Raw genomic sequence first — 19,399 nt, 5'->3', positions numbered from 1 at the left:
TATATTTACCATTTTCAGCTTCCTGTACACCAATGCATGAAGTACATAGACCACATTTCGAACATCCAGCATCACCATGACCACAAGCACAGGGACTTTAAGATAAAACAATTAAAATTAAAAATTCAGTTCTTAAAATTCACAAAAAAAAACACTTACGCTCCAGCTACTCTTTCTTCCAGGGGCACATTTAAAGCCGACACACACGACACATTATAGCCCGTACATTCACGGCACACCGCACAAACACGACACTGGCCCTGTATAACATTGTGATCATCATAATCACACAGATTGGAAAAATCAAATTTCAATTTCTTTAAAGGAGTAGAAGATTTTCCCGAGCCATTGTCAGCTGAGGAGTAGGAAAAACTGGCATCTTTTGATTTATTATAAACATGACCACATTGTCCCTTGTTGTTGAGGCCAAAGGTAAACACTTGACCTTTGGCATTTAAGGCCACACAATGGGCTTTGCCCAAAGCCACCTTTTGTATATGCTGATCGGAGAAATCGCTGACAAAACCCTGGGCATCACAGTGCACCGTGTCTTTGCCGAACATTATCAATTTACCCGTTTTGGTAACAAACGCGGAGGTGCCGTTATTACAGGCAGCCTGTACAATAAAATGACCCTCGATTTTTGTCATCTTTTTAGGTTTAACCGCCTTAGGTTGTCGGCGATTCTTGCTAATATCACCATCCTCACCTCTTCTGGCAGTGCCGGCAAAATACACCGTGCCATCATCATTCACCAACAGAGCATGTATGCCATCATGGCCCACCGCAATATGAGTAATACGTGATATTTTCGATATAATCAATTCGGTTAGCTTCATAATGGGAGTACGACCCACAGATTTTAAACCCAAAGCCACAGATTTGCCATAAAAATAAACTTTGCCATTGGTGGCACTGACCAAACCAAACTCTTTGCCACAAACAATTTCTTGTAAATCCACATCATTGGGAATTTTGGGCTCAAAGATGTTATAAGACGCCTGTATTTTCAATATTTGATTTTGATTTAAAACTTCCTCCTCAAAGTTGGCATAGCCTAAAGTGCGAAAACGTTTGCGAGACAATTGCAAGGGCAACTCAACGGGTATGGAATTGTCGCGTTCAGTAGATCTATTCTGGTGGCATATATTTAAACGGCGCACCACCAACGTATCCTGGAAAATTATTTAATAAAAATTATTATTTTATTAGCTTTAAATTACAAGCCAACTTACATCTCGATTAGTGCAAATTGCATTCAAAGAATCCTCATCCGTAAACAAAGTGTAATTGAAACCCTCTCTTATGGGCAACATATTGACTGGATTCATGCTTTTTATAGTCAAAGATTCGGTATTTACCAAATGCAAATGATCGGCATTGCGTTTTGAATTACGTCTATAGTACAGTTGGCCATTGCTAAAGCCCAGCCATCCGGTTTTTTCTTTAGTAAATTCATCATTTTGCATATAGATATGACCCTTGTAGGAGCCATTATAGCCAGTGCCAATTTTCAATAAAGCACCGCCTAATAACAGATATAAATAAGTACCATCCGAGGCTAAAGCTGGTTCGGTAAAACCAACCATAGGAGCTTTAATAGCAAACTATGCAAATAAAACAAATAACAGATTTATTTACCATGAAAACATAAATTTTTAACATTGATATTACCTCATCTACTAATGAATTAACCGGCACTCCTTTGGTATAGAAATCGGGACATGTGGGCTTACCCAAGGCAGCGCTTATCACCGTACGCTGCAGCATGCCCAAAACCGCCGGCATTTGTATGAGTTGCAAGGACAACGGACGTGGTGACATTATTAAAGCCGCTATGGCCTTAAGCATTTTGCCAGTATCTCCTCTGGCAATGCAGAGGCCCACCAAAGCCGAACAAGCCACAGCAGACCAATCTGCTTCTGGTGTAGCAGGCGTTACCACATTTTCGGCCGCCGACATTGTGGCCAAATCCAACAACAAATCATACAAAGGATTTATCAATTCGTCTGGCTCATTCTTAAACGATTCCGGCTGTTGTCCTTGTATAACATCCAGTAAAGCCTTTAAGGCCTTCGAGCATAGCATGGGCTGTATATGTCTAGCTTCTGATATCAACTCAAACAAACTACGCAAGCCAGCTCCCACAATTAGGGGCACTGTTATAACCTTACACTCCTTTTCACTGCATTCCTCCGACTCAGACTCTACATCACTATTGGCTGAATCTTGTCTAGATCTTTTCTCGCCAGCCGCACCCTGTTGTGCCCCAACAGCCACAGCATTATTGACCTGTTGCAAAGCATTGAGTGTGTGACAGGAGCATTCCATTTGATTGCCCGTCAAACAGGCGCCCACACAAAGTAAACAACATGTTGAATTGATGTGGGGTAAATTTCTTACATTTCCACTAAGCTCATAGAATAGCAAACGTCTGGTCTCTGCTTCCAACACGGTGGAACGTATGGCTGAAAATACCGCAAATTGTGAGGCATTCGATTGTAGTTCTATATGTGCCACCGGAAATGCTGGGCATAATAATAGTTGTTCTTTTATTAGGGGAGGATCCAGAGGATTAACAATGCGTAAATCTGGATTTCCCTCTAGAATGGCAATGGGTGCCTTTTTATCCTTGTTCTTACGTTTACCGATTGTTTTGCGATCTGTTTGCACTTTCCTGAAAGATAAATAAGAATATTTATTAATTGATTTTTTAGTGGAAAACTGAATTTTTAGAATAAGTGGTGTTTGACACACGTCAAGTTTACTTGCGTAAGTCTTAAGATAGTTAATCAGAGAGATTGGAACGATTGTCATCTTCTTTCTTCTATAAACTGAAGACTTGCTCAAGCATACTTGATGTGAGTCAACCAGCACTTATTCTAAAAATGTAATTTTTTTATTTTTTTTGGAATAAATATTTTTCTTATAAGAAAGAACTTTTGGTAAAATGTGCCATTTATATGTTTATTTTTAAAAAGCGGAATTTTTCAATAAAATATAATTTTTTAAAAAAAATCAATTCACCAATTACATAAAACATTTGAAATTATTTTATTAAATCATCGATTATTTAAAAATGTGCTGTTTTTCTATAACGAACAAGGACTTTGAGTGGAAATTTAACATGTGTTTTGTTATTGTAACAAAAACAAAATACATATAAATCGTCCACTTAAAGTACTCGTTCGCTATAGAAAACAGCACATTAATTGCCAATTTAAAAAAACGGTATTTTATTAAAAAAAAATAGTTTTGCAAATCAATTTTATAAAAAAAAATATAAATTATTTAAAAAAGTTTTAATCGCAAAAAAAACGGAATTTTTCAAAAATAACGGAATTTTTCAAAAAAAATATAATTTTTTAAAATTTAAATTTTTCAAAAAAAAAAATTACCAATTTTGCATAAAAATCTTTAAACATTTGAAAATTTTTCATTAAATCATCGATTATTCAAAAAAAAGGAATTTTCTTAAAAAATAACTTTTTCAAACAAAAACTAAAAGTCATTTTAAATCTAAAGAAATCTATAAAAATTTATAAAAAAAATTATAAATCATCGATTATTTAAAAAAGTCTTAATTGTCAATTTTACAAATAAAAAACGGAATTTTTTTAAAAAATAAATTTTTCAAACAAAAACTAATTTTAGCAAAATCATAAATTTTATCAAAAGTTTTAAAAATATTATATTTTTAAAAATAAGTGCACCAATTTTACATAAAGAATCTTTAACAATTTAAATTGACAAAAAAATTAAAATTTTGTTCATAGAGAATTATACATAGAGACGAGACACTCCTATTTGTCAAACAAAAATACAACAAATAATATTTCTGATACAACAACAAAATACATTGACTAGCATGTATTTTGTTGTTGCAAGAGATAGGTTTTTGACAACAGACTTAGGTTTTTGACAATTACGTCTCGTCTCTATGTTACCCTATGATTTTGTTTTTGACCCATCACAGAACTGCATATTCATGATATTCTTTTTATAATTTGTTAAAAATTAAAAAAAAAAATTTAGATTAACCACTACTGAAATTGTTTGTCTCTCACCAAAGCATTCAAAAACCACAAAAACTAATAAAAATCCTTTTATAAAAATATCAATTCTTTATATTTTCAGTGAATTTGGATATATATTTTGATTTTCGTTCTCTGCTTTTAAGTGATTTTTTTATTACTAAAAATAAGTGGAAATTTGCGTGATTTCAATAAGTGGTCAAGTTATTTTTATTTTAATTTCACTTTCAAAATAATAATTGTAAATCTTTAATCTTTCGTACAAACTGAAACCCTTTAAATATAAACACAAACAGCAACAGGTGTTTGGCATAGTTTCAAGGACCTAAGACAACAAGTCAAATGTGTACGCAAGTACACAAAACCGGCATCTTATCAATCAATGAAGTTCATTGACCCAAAAAAAATTTAAAAAAAAACAAAAACATTGAACAGATGCATGCAATTTATCAGCTGGAAATAGCCGAAACCGTAAACAATAAACAACGACCAGCCGAATAGTTTGACAACAATCAAATGAAATTGAGTGTGTGTGCGTGTGTGTGTTCGTAAAAGTACAGCTGTTAGATTTCTGTGTGTGTGTCAAAAGAATATCCTTTTAAAAAACAAATATTTTTAAAAAAATTCTTAAAACTTTTGAGAATTTCAATAAAAATAATGAATTAAATAATTAAAAATGATAATTAAAAACATTTTTCACTAAATTTTTAAACACCAAATGCTTTTAAAAACACTTTGAAAATCTCTATTGGAAAAAATCAATAATGTCTGCGGTCAGACATTTTTAAGTCTTCTCTACACCCTTACAAGCTTTTTTCACTTTTAAGGATTTTTTTTGTTATGAATCTTTACAAAATTCATAAATTTCTTATAAAATATTTACCTTCTAGTATTAAGTGTATATAAATCATAAAAATTTCCACCATATTTCACAGGATTTAGTAATCCAACCATTTTTTCTTTGGTTTTTTTATAGCCACTGTCTGGTCAACACCCAACAATTTTCATTTGCAGGAAATAATCCTTCATTTATTTCAAAGCTTTACACTTTTTTCTTTATCTTGTTTAATAAATTTATTTTCTTTTTTTCTTTTAATTTTTGTAATTTTATAATGATATTTTTGACTTTTATTTAAGCACTTATTTTTTCACACACAGGACTTATGCGACGAAAATTTTCATTTGTGTACTTATACAACAACCCCGGATCGATAAATGAATTTATGAATGAAATAATGCAGATTGCAACCACAACAAACTGGCCTGCCGAATATTTAAACAGGATTTTCTCATAAGAGTTGCCAATTTCAGGGTGTTTATTACAAATATGGGGTTATATACATTCGAAGGGTTGAAATTGTAGAATATTGGCTAAAAGTGAAACTGAGAGAGAAAATAGCAGTTGGGTATATTTCTTTAACTCATATAACTTTTTCCTTTTTGTGAAATGTTTCATTGGTTAATTGACTTAAAAATAGATTAGATTTATCTCACTACTCTTTAAATTTTTGTCACCATTTATACAGCTTTTAGCTTTAGGAGTTATAGAGCTTTGAAGTTCAAATGTGTATATGTATATTATTTGAAAGTGTTTTGAATTATGTCTCAAATGAGCTATAATATTAACCCTTTAAAAGACAATTTGTTTAGCTCCTATAGTATAATAATATATCCCCAATGAATAATTTAATAAATTCCCCTTAATTCTTGACATTTTCCATGTCGAATTTATTATTAGGTGGTGTCGATTCTACAACATTAACAAAAAACCATTTGTAATTTGTTTTTGTTGATTGAGCTGTCGAAGTATGTATGTAGTTTTGGTGCTTTTACGTTTGTTGTAGTTTTTGCAGCAACAAACACTAGTATGACATCTAAACAACAGAAGAAAACAATCAGCTGTCATCACCACCTTATTGTACATTCGCCTTGAGTATTTCTTTTGCCAACCAAAAATCACAATCCGGCAACATTTTGTTTAGAAAAAAAAAAATATCAGCGCCATATTTGAAGTGAAGGAGAACAAAATTTAGAAGAAAATTAACATTTTTACAATTATTTAAAAGAAAAAATAGAGAATTATAAAACTTTAATGCTTACAGAAATAATTGAATAATTATCAATATGAATAGTACATCCACAAACAAAGTAACAAAGAAAAAGCTTAAAATGAAAGAAAAAATTAAAAGTTTCGATAATGAGACAGCTGAATCGGCCGTCGGTCATTCACTCCAAAAATTGCAACAAGAGGAAAAAGTCGTAAAGAAAAAACTTAAAAAGCAAATAGACTGTGATAATGATCCAGCAGTACTTGTCGTCGATCATTTAGTGCAAAAATCCCAACAAAATGAAGTAAAAATTGTAAAGAAAAAAGTTAAAAATAACCAAATTTGCGGTAGAGAAGCAGCTGGAGCGGACAACAATCATTTAGTGCAAAAACCCAAACAAGATGAAGTAAAAGCTGTAAAAAAAATTGTTAAAAGAAAACGAATTTGCAGTATTGATACAGCTGTAGCGATCAACAATAATTTAGTGCAGAACCTACAAGATGATGTAAAAGCTGTAAAGAAAATTGTTAAAAGAAAACGAATTTGCAGTATTGATACAGCTGTAGCGATCAACAATAATTTAGTGCAGAACCCACAAGATGAAGTGAAAGTTGTAAAGAAAATGCTAAAAAAGAAACAAATCTCCGATATTGTTGACACATCTGGAGCGGCACTAGGCCAACCACAAAATGATAACAAATTTATAAAAAATGTAAAACAAACATGTAACAATAGCGCTGATTTTGAGTTTGAGACAACTGAAGCGGCCATCGGACATGCACTACAAAAACCAGACCTACAGCAAACAGATGAAGAAAAATGTTTAAAGGAAAAACCTAAAGTTAAGCAAAGTTCCGAAAGTTCAGATATTAAGGCAATTGGAACTGTCGATAGTCCTGGACTACAACAACAGCAACCAGATGTAGAATATTATCATAAACAAGCGCATATTTTTATGAAAACTTTGAAACGGGATTATAAACGTCTGACCCTGATATACAATGCCTGCATCAAGGCCGAACAAGAAAGAGAACGACGTAATGTGGAAGAAATTGATCAGTTAAAGAGAATATACAATCATATGCAGGCGGAAAGAACTGACATTAAACGTAAACGCTGGTGTCGTTATTGTGAGTCAGAGGCTACTTATCTTAGTTCAGGGGGAACGAATTTTTATTGCTCCCAAGAATGTGAACAAAAACAAAATGATCTTGTGAGTGCTATGGAGGAGACTTATAAATCATAAATTAATTGATATTTTTATTCCATTTAAATAGCTTAGTTGTAAGTTTTTAAACTATCAATTTTAATTTTTAAATCTAGTCCAATGAATTTTTGTCAGGCATATTATGTTTTATAAAAATATTCAGTTGAGCTATTTTCCCCAAAAAACGGCAGTTAGTTTTAAACTAAAATTTATTTAATTAGATTTTTAGTATCTTCATAAATCCTAAATATAAATCGAATATAAAAACTATTAAGTATTAGTAATATATAAAATAAATAATTTCCTAATTTATTATTAGTTCTTAGTCACTTTATGCAGAGCATAAAAAATATGAATTAATTGAAATTACGTTTATAATTTATTATTTGCTTAGTTTTTCCTTAATTTATTAGTAGTTTTTTAATTAACATACCTATTCTATAAATTAAAAAAAAAATATATATGAATTTATCGAAAATACTCATATACAAATAAACAATTAAGTTTTATATATATTTTAAAACATAAATAAAATCTATAATTTTTACAGTTACACAAATTTATTTCATTTAAAATATGTATGTATATAAAATTAGAGGCTCAAGGAAACTCCCGGATAACAATTCTAAAATTTTCAAATTGTTTTATAATTGTGTTTCTGAATCAAGCCCCAAAATATTTCCCGAACCTGAACATATTTTTATGGTTTTAAAATTATTTCATTTCCTTTCAATATATTCCAAGGATTAATTCCCATTAATTTCCTTCATGTGTAAATGGTCTGGCAACTTTATTTGATTTTACATTGCTCTGAAATTTTCGATAACTTTTAATGTTTCGATTATTTATATGTTTAACAACCCGCTAGAGTGTGTGAAAAATCGCTAGAAAACATTCATTCCGGTATGTGATAAAAATCGATAGAAAATTTATATACCTGTCTACTATTATATTCCAGATATAACCATCTCAAAAATGATTTAGTAATTTTAAAATTCGTGATCGGCATGTCCAAAATCATATTTTGCAGGTGGAAATTATACAAAATATTTTAAGTAAAATGTAAGTATGTATAATTATTTGAAGATAGAGAAATTACAAAAATGTCAATAAAATTACAAAATATAGATGTAGTATTATCTAAAAATTCTACCACAGATGTGGACCTGTTAGCTGAATATTTTGGCATCAAAAACTCATTTTCTTGAAAATTTAAGATAGAGTATATTGAATATAGGCCCTTAAAGCTAATTATTTTGGATGAAACATATTAATGAATACAATGAAATTTGAATTTTCATACGAAATGAGTGTGAATTTTTAAATTGCCTTCTTTTTCTTATCACATTGCAAAAGATTCGCTAGAATTTCTTTTTTCACGCCAAACAAATTTCAAAATCGCTATGTTTGACAAAAACTAGCTAGCTTGTCATCACTGCTCATTGACAGCACCAGGGAGCCGCCAAAACACAATATAATAGACTGACAAGCGGTGTTTGCAAAATAAATTGTGTATTTTATATCAAATAAAACTAATTTCTAAGAGAATTTATGTTAATTTATTGAATAAAAAAATTTAATAGCCTTTACACAATGGACTTCAATGCATTACTACAGCAGGCACAACGCTTAACAAATGAAACACAAACCTCCGAAGAACTACCTCGTGTGGAGCGTACAATTTCGCAAGTTTTAGAGGCCACCAAGGAGTTGCATTCTCGTGTAACACAGACGGGAGCTCAAGATATACAAGCGTGAGTTTTAATAGATGAATTAGGAAAACAAAAATATTTATTTAAAAATATATTATTTCTAGGCACATTTTGTTGGGTTCCAAAGGCATTGATTTGCCCAAAATATCACAAAAACTTGAGTCGTTAAGTGCCCGCAAGACTTTTGAACCTTTAGATCCTATAGCCGACACAGATATACAAAGTTTTTTGAAAAATGAAAAGGAAAATGCCATACTCTCAGTTATTGAAGAGGTTCATAAAAATGTAGGTTTTTGGCCAGTTGTGGTTTACTGCATTGTGGTGTGCTTGAATGTTATTTATGTTTTTCTTTAATTTCAGTCGTTTATGAATGCCCAAAAACGTAAATGGGAGCATATTAAATCAGAATGGCGCCAGGAAAAAATGAAATTGATGAATGCTCTGGTGGGTCCATCTCAGAATTGGATTGATATACAAAAAATTCCGGAACAAACGGTTATCAATGAAACATTTGGAACGCGTTCATGTCTGAATCGTATTGTAAGTATTATTTTAATACAAAATAAATTGAATACACATTTTATTTATTATTTTGTTTGCCGTAAATGTGAATTTATATAGAATGTTTTACAATCCCCCCAGTTTTGGAAACGGATTCCGTATGTTTTTGTTTTTAAAACGAATTCACACAGTTTGGTGTTCTGTAAATCGAATCCACATGATTTATTTACTTTTAATTTGTAAACTATTCGTTTTTGAATTCATTCGATTTACAGAACGTAACTTTAACATAGCCGTTAAAGATTTAACATTGCCAGGGTTCTGTTAAAAATTGTGATTCTTGTATTAGCTAGTTAAACATATTGTTTAACAACCGTTTCCTCATGAACTGTCTAACGAATTTCTAAAAATTATCCATTGTAGGAAATGGCTTATGCCCGCGAAGTTTATGACTACAATGCCATTGTCATCAAGGGCGCTTTCCGTCCGAATCTTGTACAAAAATTCGCCAAGGTTGCGCACACATTTGATGATCCCAAAATTAATGAAATATGGGAAATCATGAAGTATATGGTGGATGTTACACCCGTTTCACGAAATCGCGATCCCATGCAAAGCCGCCAACAAGTGACACAATTTGTGGAGCAAGCTAAAAAATATTTAGAGAATCGTTACAAAGTGTATATGACAACTATTATCAGTGGTAATTTGCGTGAGGCTCAAAGAGGTGGTGTGCCAAGTATTTTCAATTTAGTGTCATCATTCGTTGGCTTAACCTTTAATCAAGGCAACTGTTTTGGTCTACAAGATGTTACCATTGATGGTAAGCCATTGTGGCCCATGGTATATTATTGTCTAAGATGTGGTGACTTACAGTCGGCTTTAAGGTGTATGCAAATGGGAGGGTAAGTGTATAGTTGGCAAAAAAATTGAATTAAATTATTAAAAAATTGTTTATGAAATTGTAGAGCCGGCCATGAGGACTTCATGCAGGTGTTAGAGGATAAAGTCAACAAGCCAGAACAGAAAATTAATTCTAAATTGGAGGGCCAACTTAAATTACATTATTGCAATAAGATTAAAAATTCTACAGATCCTTATAAAAAGGCGGTAAGTTTTATTTGAGCTTTAAGTATAACAAGTTAGAGAGCTATATATCATTTTTTGTTTTGTCTTTATTATATAGGTTTATTGCATTATTGCTGGTTGTGATCCCAATGAACAACATTTAGAAGTTGCCAAGACTACCGATGACTTCTTGTGGATCCAATTGTCTATTTTACGCACTGATGTCACTGAAAGCTCGGAGGCGTTAACATATTCCGGTCTACAAACAATGATTTTGGAGAAATATGGTGAAAAACATTTTAATGCTGGTGAACAGCAACATTTATATTTCCAAGTCTTGGCTTTAACGGGACAATTTGAGGCAGCCATAGAGTTTCTATCACGCACTGAAAAATATCGTGTACATGCTGTCCATATAGCCTTGGCATTAAATGAAATGTTTTTGATAGCAGGTCCACGTAATGTGCAAGAACCTTTAAGTATGTTAAACTTATATAAAGCAAAACAAAAACTTAATATTTCTAATAATGCAAATTTTCCTTTATCTCTAAAGTATCGGTAGATATAGAGGATCCTGTGCCCATGCGTCGTTTAAATATTGCCCGTTTGGTTATGTTATATGTCAAGAAGTTTGAAATCACTGACCCAGCCGAGGCTTTGCAGTATTTCTTCTTTTTGCGCAATCTTAAAGATCCCGAGGGTAGTAATCTGTTTTTGGTGTGTGTTAGTGATTTGGCGGTGGAGTGTCGTGATTATGATTTAATATTTGGTAAAATGATGCCAACCGGCATGGCTTGTGGGTGAGTGTTTAATAATTTAAAATAGTTAAAATTTACGTTTATTTAAAATTTAATTACCATTTTAGCGGTTTGTTCCAACAGTTTGATTGTGTGGACTTTGATACTAGAACTGCCGCTGGCATGGTAGCTGAGGAATTAGTGCGCAAGGGCATGTTTGAAGATGCCATCAAATTGTTTGACATTGCCAATGTAGGTTTTAGCTTAAAACTCTCATTATTATATTTCGTTTAAAACCTTTTCCGTAACTCTTTCAGATGCAAAGTCAATCCTTGCGTTACCTCTCCCTATTGCTCTCTCAGGTGGTTCATCAAAGTTCGAAAAAGGGTTCGTTGCGTGAACGTCTCTCGGTTATGGCCTCCGATTTTATGGAACGCTTAAGAGGCAGTCGCATTGAGTGTGAACCTCAAGTTCTAAACAATTTTAATCTTTTAACCGAATTGGTAGCCTTTTTCGATTACTATCATGAGCGTAAATTCCAAATTGCTCTCGAAGTGTTGGCCAATACCAAACTAGTGCCCATGTCCATGAATGATTTGGAGGAATGTATCAATAACTTCAAACGTTTAGGTGGTGAAATCTGTAAAGTCTATCCCGATATTTTATTGGCTGCCATGGATATTTTGTATTCACAATATAAGACCCTTAAGGGCAAAGATACCGGCATGCTGGATACTGGCCGAGATAGTGTAAGTTGTTAGAATTTTTTTTCAACGATCAGTAACATTTATTAATCATTTTCATTCATCATTTTCTACAGCAACTACAACATTTGAGACAAAAGGCAAAAGCCTTAACAAACATGGCCGCCACTGTACCATATCGTATGCCAGGCGATACAAATAAACGACTGGTACAAACCGAAATTTTAATGCATTAATTATTATAGTTCCAGTTAAAATAAGACATATTTTAAATAATAAAAATCAAAAAGTTTTTTTTTTGTATCATAAATAATTAAGCCGAATTTTGTTTACTTTTTTTGGTCAAGTCTTTAAGTATAATGGAACTATGGATGAGTTCCAAAACAAAGTTACATGTCCTAAAATGATGTGTGTGAAGCAGAGATCGAAAATAACTCGTCCATATACCAAAAAAACCAAATTGTGATTTATATTTTTGTGATAATTTACTGATTTTTGCTGACATTTACGAAAAAAAATAAATTATAAATCACTCATCCAGATTATTTGTGTTTGTTTCTTTTCTGTTTCTCTCAACCCCAAACCTAAAATGTTCTCAAGTGATATATCACAAAAAAATTATTATTCACATGAGAATTTACCATTGAAATGAAAGTGAACCCGTTATTTTCGGTCTCTGGTGTGAAGATAAATTCGTATTTAACTAGCACAGACAAAAACCACATTTTTTAACATTGTTCATGTTACAGTCAACATAGCACTGTTTGTTAATCACTTAACAGTCTTGATACAAAAACCACGTTAAACAAGAGAGCTATATTCTGTGCCGAATCCATATTTTAGATGAATGCCCAGCATACAACGCCACCAGAATATCCATCTTTGGATCTCAACTACCAACTGATCTCTTAAAAAATATTTGTGATATTAACATAAATTTAATTTACAAATTCGTAATTGAAATTAATTTTCATGATAAAATTTAAGTATTTTAACATATCGGAGTCGAAAGTCATCGTAGCTAGTACTCCTGGCTCTTAGATTAGTTACAATAATTTAATTGTGTAATTAATATGAAATAAATAAAATAAAATATACTTCAAAATAAAAATTTTAAATATTTTTAGGTAAACAAAATTTATATTTTTTTAAAAATTGTTTTTTTCATTTTTTGGAAAAAAAATTCGAATTGTTTTTTTAAACTTTTTTAAATTTATTTTTTTCCAAAGTTTTTTTCATTTTTTAGAAAAAAAAATTTTCGAATTGTTTTTTTTTAAATTTTTTAAATTCAATTTTTTTTCCAAAGTTATTTTTTTCATTTTTTGAAAAAAAAAAAAATGTTCGAATTGTTATTTTAAAATTTTTTAAATTTAATTTTTTTTTTTAAATTTAAATTTTTTTTTAATATTTAGCGAAAAAAACTTTTGGTGAAAAAAAAAAATTCGGGTTGACCAAATTTCCAAGTCTTGTGGCCACTAATTTAGATCAGTCAAGTACAAACTACGTAGGTCTTGTCAGACATGTCAGTGGGGCCTAGAAGTTTGAAGAAGCTGTTGCGAAAGCTCCTTCAGATCTTTTGTCTCCTCTTGAAGATAATTAGGCTGCGTTTTGACAGCTTTAAAATGTTCTCCACTGAGTATCACGAAAGAGCTCAACGGAAGCTTGGTAATTGACCACACTCTAGCGGAGATAATTGAATTTAAAACAAAATTAAATATTTCAAAGTACATGGGTGCGTTCGTAAATACAGTAAATTTGTGCATCACTGATGCGATACACTGTTACTGCATTTACGAACGCTCCCAATCTCTTATTTCACCAATAATCGCCGCTGTTCTGTAAATCAAGAGATTTCAAAAACAAATAGTTGACAAATTGATGTTGTAAATCGCACAATTTTGTATATTGAAGCATGTTTGTTTACAGGAAGGTAAAACGGGTAAATCATGTTGATTTGATTTAGAGAACACAAACATATTTTCCGTTTTAAAAATGAAAACGTTACTCGGATTCGGTTTTCCGTCAATATGTCTGCTAGAAAAACACTTGTTCTAATTATTTTTTAATATGGAATTTTATTTGTAAGCAACAACACGTTTACCTTAAATAGCCACATAATGCTATTTTAAAAGTACATAGACACATACTTATATCAAAAGAAATGTATACATATAATTATATTAATAATCATTTGCCCTCTAATAAAGCAAAACAAAGAAATATTACAAAATTATTACAACATATTTTTAATACTAAAGTGGTCTTACAAACAAAATGTCTTTTAGTTGTATATTTTTTAATAAAAATGCATTAAAATAAATGCAAAGTTTTCCTTCCTCTATGGTTGTGAGCGTCAAATAGACTTAAAGCTTAATAAAAACACAAAAACTAAATTTAAACCTTACTCTTCTTATTGCAACAGAGTTATGCACATAGCAATTGTATTATTTTATTTCATTACATATTTTCAAATTTCTAACGAGTTTTACCACCATATTCTATATGTATATAAGCTGCTGTATAGTTTAGTTTTGCTCGTTTAAGGTTTATAATAGTACGTTGAGTATGAATAGCCATTATATCATATGTATTGTATAGTATTGTAGTACATAATATTAATTTTATTAAACTAAAAACGACATGTATTGCGAATGTTTTTTTTTGTTTGTGTGTTTGAGATTAAACTTTAAAACTTTAGCCCATATATTGATAGGAAGCACATACGGGCTCCTGGTGCCCAGCATGTGGTGATGTTTGCAATGATAAACATTGTAAATGACAGGAACGACACAAAAGACGACCATCCAACGGATAACAACGTTTATCCGGTTCATCGGTTAATTGCATGCCACAATCTTCACATATATAACAATCGACATGAAAATCTTTGTCCATGGAAACAACACGTACCGTTTCATCAGTACCTTCGACGGGTGTTATACCTGCCGGGCATTCGTAAGAATAAAATTAAAAGTTTCAATAGTATATATACAAGGTTAATGAATGACCTACCCTTGCCACAGCTGGCACATTTTGGTGCAAACATACGATGATAATCGTTAACACAGTAGATTTTATGATCAACGTCTACGGTGAAAGGGACACCATCCAAACATTCATTGCATATGCAGCAACGGAAACAGCCAGGATGATATGATTTGCCCATGGCTTGTAGAATCTAAGATTATAAGAAGAAATATATTAAATAGTTACACATACAACTTTTAGACATATTTGGTAAGTTTTTTATTATTAAGTTGTCTTACAAAAAACCAGGTTATCATCAAAAAGTAGATTTAAAACAAAAAGGTAAATTCTTTAGGATAAATATTAAAAATAATTTTTGGTGAAAAAATTTTTAATGGTTTCGCAAATGAAAAATGGAATTACAACATTACTAGAATGTTTGGGGTTTCATTAAATTTTTATCACCAAAAACCAACAAAAAGTTTTTTCTCTAAAAAATCAATTTTCACTTTTTTTATCAAAAATTGTGTTTTTTCACCAAATTCAGTTTTTTGCATAAAAAAAAACAATTTTTTCACCAAAAACAATATTTTCAAAAAAATTAAATATTTTACAAAAAAAAAATTTTTTCACCAAAAAAAAAATATCAAAAACATTTTTTTTATCACCACAAAAAAGTTTTTTATTCTCACCATTTCCATTATTAAATGACCGCAAATGGCACACTTTTCGGCTGTTTGTTGGAAACCCGAATACTAAAAAAACAAAAAGATTTAAATTATAACAAATTATAATACACAATATCTAAGTAATTTAAGTCATCTACTAAAAAAAACCCACCATATAATCCTCCTCGCAATAAACCCGACCATGAACATTATAAAATGCCTTGCCACGCAAAGCACGACCACAGGAACAGCAAATAAAACAATTGGTATGATATAAATTACCCATGGCCTGGCAAGCTTGACCGGCACCTTTAACTTTTTCTCCACAAGTATGACAAATACCTACATAGAATCAACAACAATTTTTAAAATATCTATCCTGTTATATACCGCAAATAAATACTCACCAAAATATTCTCCCTGCTCTTCGCTTTGTTCGATTTCCTCTTCAAGTTGTCGTGTTAATTCCTCAATTTTACGTTGAGCCTCAGACGGACCTGCCGGACGTGGTGGTGTTACACTGTAAGGCAAAAGATTTTTGGCCAAGCCGCCTAAAGGACATGAAAATGATTTAAATGTTTTGTAGTAAAATAAAAAAGCAAATAAAGAACTCACCCGTACTACTGGTTTGCGAGGGTGTTGGCGATATAGCATTGTTATATTCTGTGGCATTATTATTGTTATTGGCTTGTTGTATGGGTGTAAATAATTTACTATTATTTGCCGAACCAGTAGGTGATATTCTACGCGCTTCAATAGCGGCAGCTAGACTGGATTTTTGTTGTGGATTTTCAGCACAATACGAGGGCAGTGGTTTTTGTGGTTTCATCATGGACGTATTGTTTAAGTTGGCTGTCATGCATACATAATCGGAACTATTGATCTCTTCAATATAATTGGGATTGACTGAAACATTAATGCCGGCAGCATGGTGCTAAACAAATTAAATAAACTTTTAAAAGAATTTCGTTCACATTTTACAAAAATTATGAAAAACCTACCATTGTTTTGAGTGGCGTATGCTGGTGCAGTTTGTAGTCATTAGCACTGGCTACCGAACTAGCATACGATTTTGAGGGCGACACTGGTGTATTACTCATGTGACTGGGTAATGAGAGATTACGATAACGTTGGGTGGGAGAATGTGGTTCACCAACTGCTGCTAAACCACTAACAACAATACCCGTGCCAGAAGAACTCTTCAAAGATGAATTAGAAGTGCTGCGACGATGCATGGGAGAAGCTAATAGATCCAAATTGGGACTATTATTGTGCAAGTCACTGGAATGTTCGGTAATTACTTGAGATTTCTGCTGTTGTGGATGCTGTTGCAGCAATTGCTGCTGCTGTTGTTGTTGTTGTAATGCACGTGGTGTCAGACTACTGTGATGTTGAGGCGAGGATAAAACATCAATATTATGATGCTGATAAATGGTGGCTGTAGCTGGTGAGGCCTGAGGTTGGGCCCGTTGACCAGAATTTGGAATGATACGCATATTTTCATATATGGGGGCCGAATCTGGATCGGGCACTGGTGTATGGGCATATCTTAAGACATGTCCACCAGCACCACCACCAACAGACAGGACATTAGCATGCGGTGGAAGTTGAGTTTGCATCACCATATAGTGGCCCCGTTGTATGGGAGTAGGTTGGCCCATTGCAGCAGGACTTTGGGGTTGAGCTCGCCTATTTATTGAGTCAAAATGTTTTGCTGAGGCACTCACCGCCCCAGGAGAAGCACTTTGATAGAAATCTAAATTTTCATAAACCGGAGAATGACGTTTCGCTGTAGTGACCTCATAATGATCATTAGCCCCACTATTCATACCATTCAATGCCATTTCCGTATTTAACCGGGATGAGTGTTGTTGCTGCTGCTGCTGTTGTTGCAAATGCAATTGTTCAATTTGCTTAGGTGTGGCATATTTCGAAGCCGCTATTATATTGTGACGTTCATACATCCGATATTCTTCACCCATTTGCTGGTGCTGTAGCTGCTGCTGTTGGGCATGTTGCCTATGTTGGATTCTTTGTCGGGAATCATTCAGTGTTGTTGGTGATGCCGAGCTAGTTGCCACACTATTATTGCCATTACTATTGCCACTTATATGCAAACGTTGCATTAATGTCTCATAATCCGACTCATTAGTTGTGTGTGGTCTTAAAGCCATATTTTTGTCTATCAATTGAATTAATTTCCCTAATTTGCTTATTAAATATGAATTATTTAATGTTTTTTTACAATATGAGCAACGCCCTTTGTATGGGGTATACAAGTTTAATGACTTTAATTGTCCTCTTTTCTAAAAGATTTCGTCAATCCACCTGAATGTAAAGAATGGAAAAAATACCATCAAACTAACAAACTAATTCAAGTGCTGAGACAACCAGGAGTGGAAAAGTTTATAAAATGGTACACTTTTGTGCTAAAAGTACCGTAGTACTCCTGACTCAGGAGTCCTGAGCCATGTTAGTTACTCCCACACAAAATGTTATTGGTTATTCTTATTGCCTTTTAATCACTTGCTTATCGCTTTTAGAATATTCTATGTGGAAATAAAAAAACTTATAACATTCTATTTATTTAGCTGATGTTTCTTTTGTTTTCCTACTATTTCAAAAAGTACTATTTTGATAAAGAAACATTATATTTTCCATCCCTGATTGCAATATTAGAAATGTTGCCAGCTAAAATTAATTGTGAAATGATGCCAGATGGTACTATATACTTTAAATCCCTATACACTTTCAAGTCTTTAAAATACCCAAAAATTAATAACAAAATAAAAGGCATAATGCAATTAAAAATTTTCAGAATAATTTAAACATTCTAAATACGTATATGTATTTTAATACGAATCATACCTGCTTACTCTATTACACTACCTTTACATCTGCTAGCACCTTTTTAGTTGAAATGTAATTAGTAATTAATCAGGATCTACTTAGAAATGTAACTAGCGTTCGACAACAACTACATATGAACAAAAATAACAGTCAATTTGTTTTTATAAATGAAAATTGCGTGTTGCTTTTGTTGCGGCCAAAAATTTAATAAACCCAAATCAACATAAAAACAACCCATTTTACAAAATCAAATTGCCTGTTGATTTTATTACTTTTGGGTTTTTTGCCATAATAAACTTCTTAACTGGAAATTACCTGTAGTATTTTATTTGTTTTTGAACTGACATAACCAAAGTAAATTAATAAAGTAGCGACAGTACTACAACAAATACAACATTTACAAAAACCACAAGCAATTTTGTTTTTGGTTTAAGGTCTGAGCTGTCAAAGTTGCCTGTTGTTGTTTTTGCTTTTGGGCTTGTTGTATTTTTCGCCACAACAACCACAAGTGAATTGACAGTTCAGACCAAAGTAAAAAAAATAGTCAGCTGTTCTACTGAGTCTACTTTATTAATTTACTTTGGACATAACCTTTTATAAATTCGCCTTGCTGTCATTTTTACCTGTTTTATTTTCGCTTCGACAACCCTACGATGTTTAGTTAATCAGGAGTGATGATAACTTTTTTTTATAAAAACTCGCTGAATGCGGAATAGCGCTTTTGCGCTAGCTAACTTTTATATATAAATTTCATTTGTACTAAATCTTGTTTAAATAAAATTGTTATTTTTAACAGATTTTAATAAGATTTTCCATACAAAAAAATCTAGTTTGCAATATACTTGTTAAAAAACTAATTTTTTAGAGTGTTAGTGAAATGCAATGTATTTTTAAACGTTTCTA

The 19,399-nt window shown here is 32.0% G+C and overlaps 3 protein-coding genes across 3 annotated transcripts in view; 1 reads left to right on the top strand and 2 right to left on the bottom strand.

The window, feature by feature from the left end:
* The window catches only part of hiw (highwire), a 108,797-nt gene extending 103,809 nt beyond the window's left edge, over nt 1-4,988 (bottom strand). The window contains 5 exon segments of the mRNA XM_065507449.1: nt 2-95; nt 160-1,175; nt 1,236-1,607; nt 1,675-2,677; nt 4,918-4,988. Coding sequence (XP_065363521.1) covers nt 2-95; nt 160-1,175; nt 1,236-1,607; nt 1,675-2,677; nt 4,918-4,988 — 2,556 coding nt within the window.
* A 3,800-nt stretch (nt 4,989-8,788) lies between these two features.
* On the top strand, nt 8,789-12,328 carry LOC135957653 (nuclear pore complex protein Nup93-1-like). The gene is made up of 10 exons (XM_065508436.1): nt 8,789-9,043; nt 9,106-9,286; nt 9,362-9,541; nt 9,926-10,407; nt 10,471-10,612; nt 10,689-11,049; nt 11,124-11,370; nt 11,436-11,559; nt 11,625-12,056; nt 12,128-12,328. The coding sequence occupies exons 1-10, from the start codon at nt 8,883-8,885 to the stop codon at nt 12,245-12,247; spliced, it is 2,430 nt and encodes an 809-aa protein (XP_065364508.1). The 5' UTR covers nt 8,789-8,882; the 3' UTR covers nt 12,248-12,328.
* A 1,729-nt stretch (nt 12,329-14,057) lies between these two features.
* jub (LIM domain-containing protein jub) lies at nt 14,058-18,090 on the bottom strand. The gene is made up of 7 exons (XM_065507737.1): nt 16,648-18,090; nt 16,262-16,580; nt 16,054-16,197; nt 15,819-15,988; nt 15,671-15,733; nt 15,024-15,189; nt 14,058-14,953 (listed from the first exon to the last, which is right to left on the bottom strand). Exons 1-7 carry the CDS (start codon nt 17,818-17,820, stop codon nt 14,706-14,708), a joined length of 2,283 nt encoding a protein of 760 aa, XP_065363809.1. The 5' UTR covers nt 17,821-18,090; the 3' UTR covers nt 14,058-14,705.
* Between the last annotated feature and the right edge of the window lie 1,309 nt (nt 18,091-19,399).

This window comes from Calliphora vicina, chromosome 4 (assembly GCF_958450345.1).
Source record: "Calliphora vicina chromosome 4, idCalVici1.1, whole genome shotgun sequence".
Classification (NCBI taxonomy): Eukaryota; Metazoa; Arthropoda; class Insecta; order Diptera; family Calliphoridae; genus Calliphora; species Calliphora vicina.
Note: the sequence above shows the minus strand (reverse complement) of the source record. Positions and strands in the feature narration are given on the sequence as shown.

Coding starts and splice junctions, on each gene's coding strand:
- jub (XM_065507737.1), bottom strand. CDS start 17,820: ATGGCTTTAAGACCACACACAACTAATGAGTCGGATTATGAGACATTA. Junction 16,581..16,647: donor ATACGCCACTCAAAACAATG/GTAGGTTTTTCA, acceptor TAATTTGTTTAG/CACCATGCTGCCGGCATTAA. Junction 15,734..15,818: donor ATTGCGAGGAGGATTATATG/GTGGGTTTTTTT, acceptor TTGTTTTTTTAG/TATTCGGGTTTCCAACAAAC.
- LOC135957653 (XM_065508436.1), top strand. CDS start 8,883: ATGGACTTCAATGCATTACTACAGCAGGCACAACGCTTAACAAATGAA. Junction 9,542..9,925: donor GTTCATGTCTGAATCGTATT/GTAAGTATTATT, acceptor TATCCATTGTAG/GAAATGGCTTATGCCCGCGA. Junction 10,408..10,470: donor AGGTGTATGCAAATGGGAGG/GTAAGTGTATAG, acceptor ATGAAATTGTAG/AGCCGGCCATGAGGACTTCA.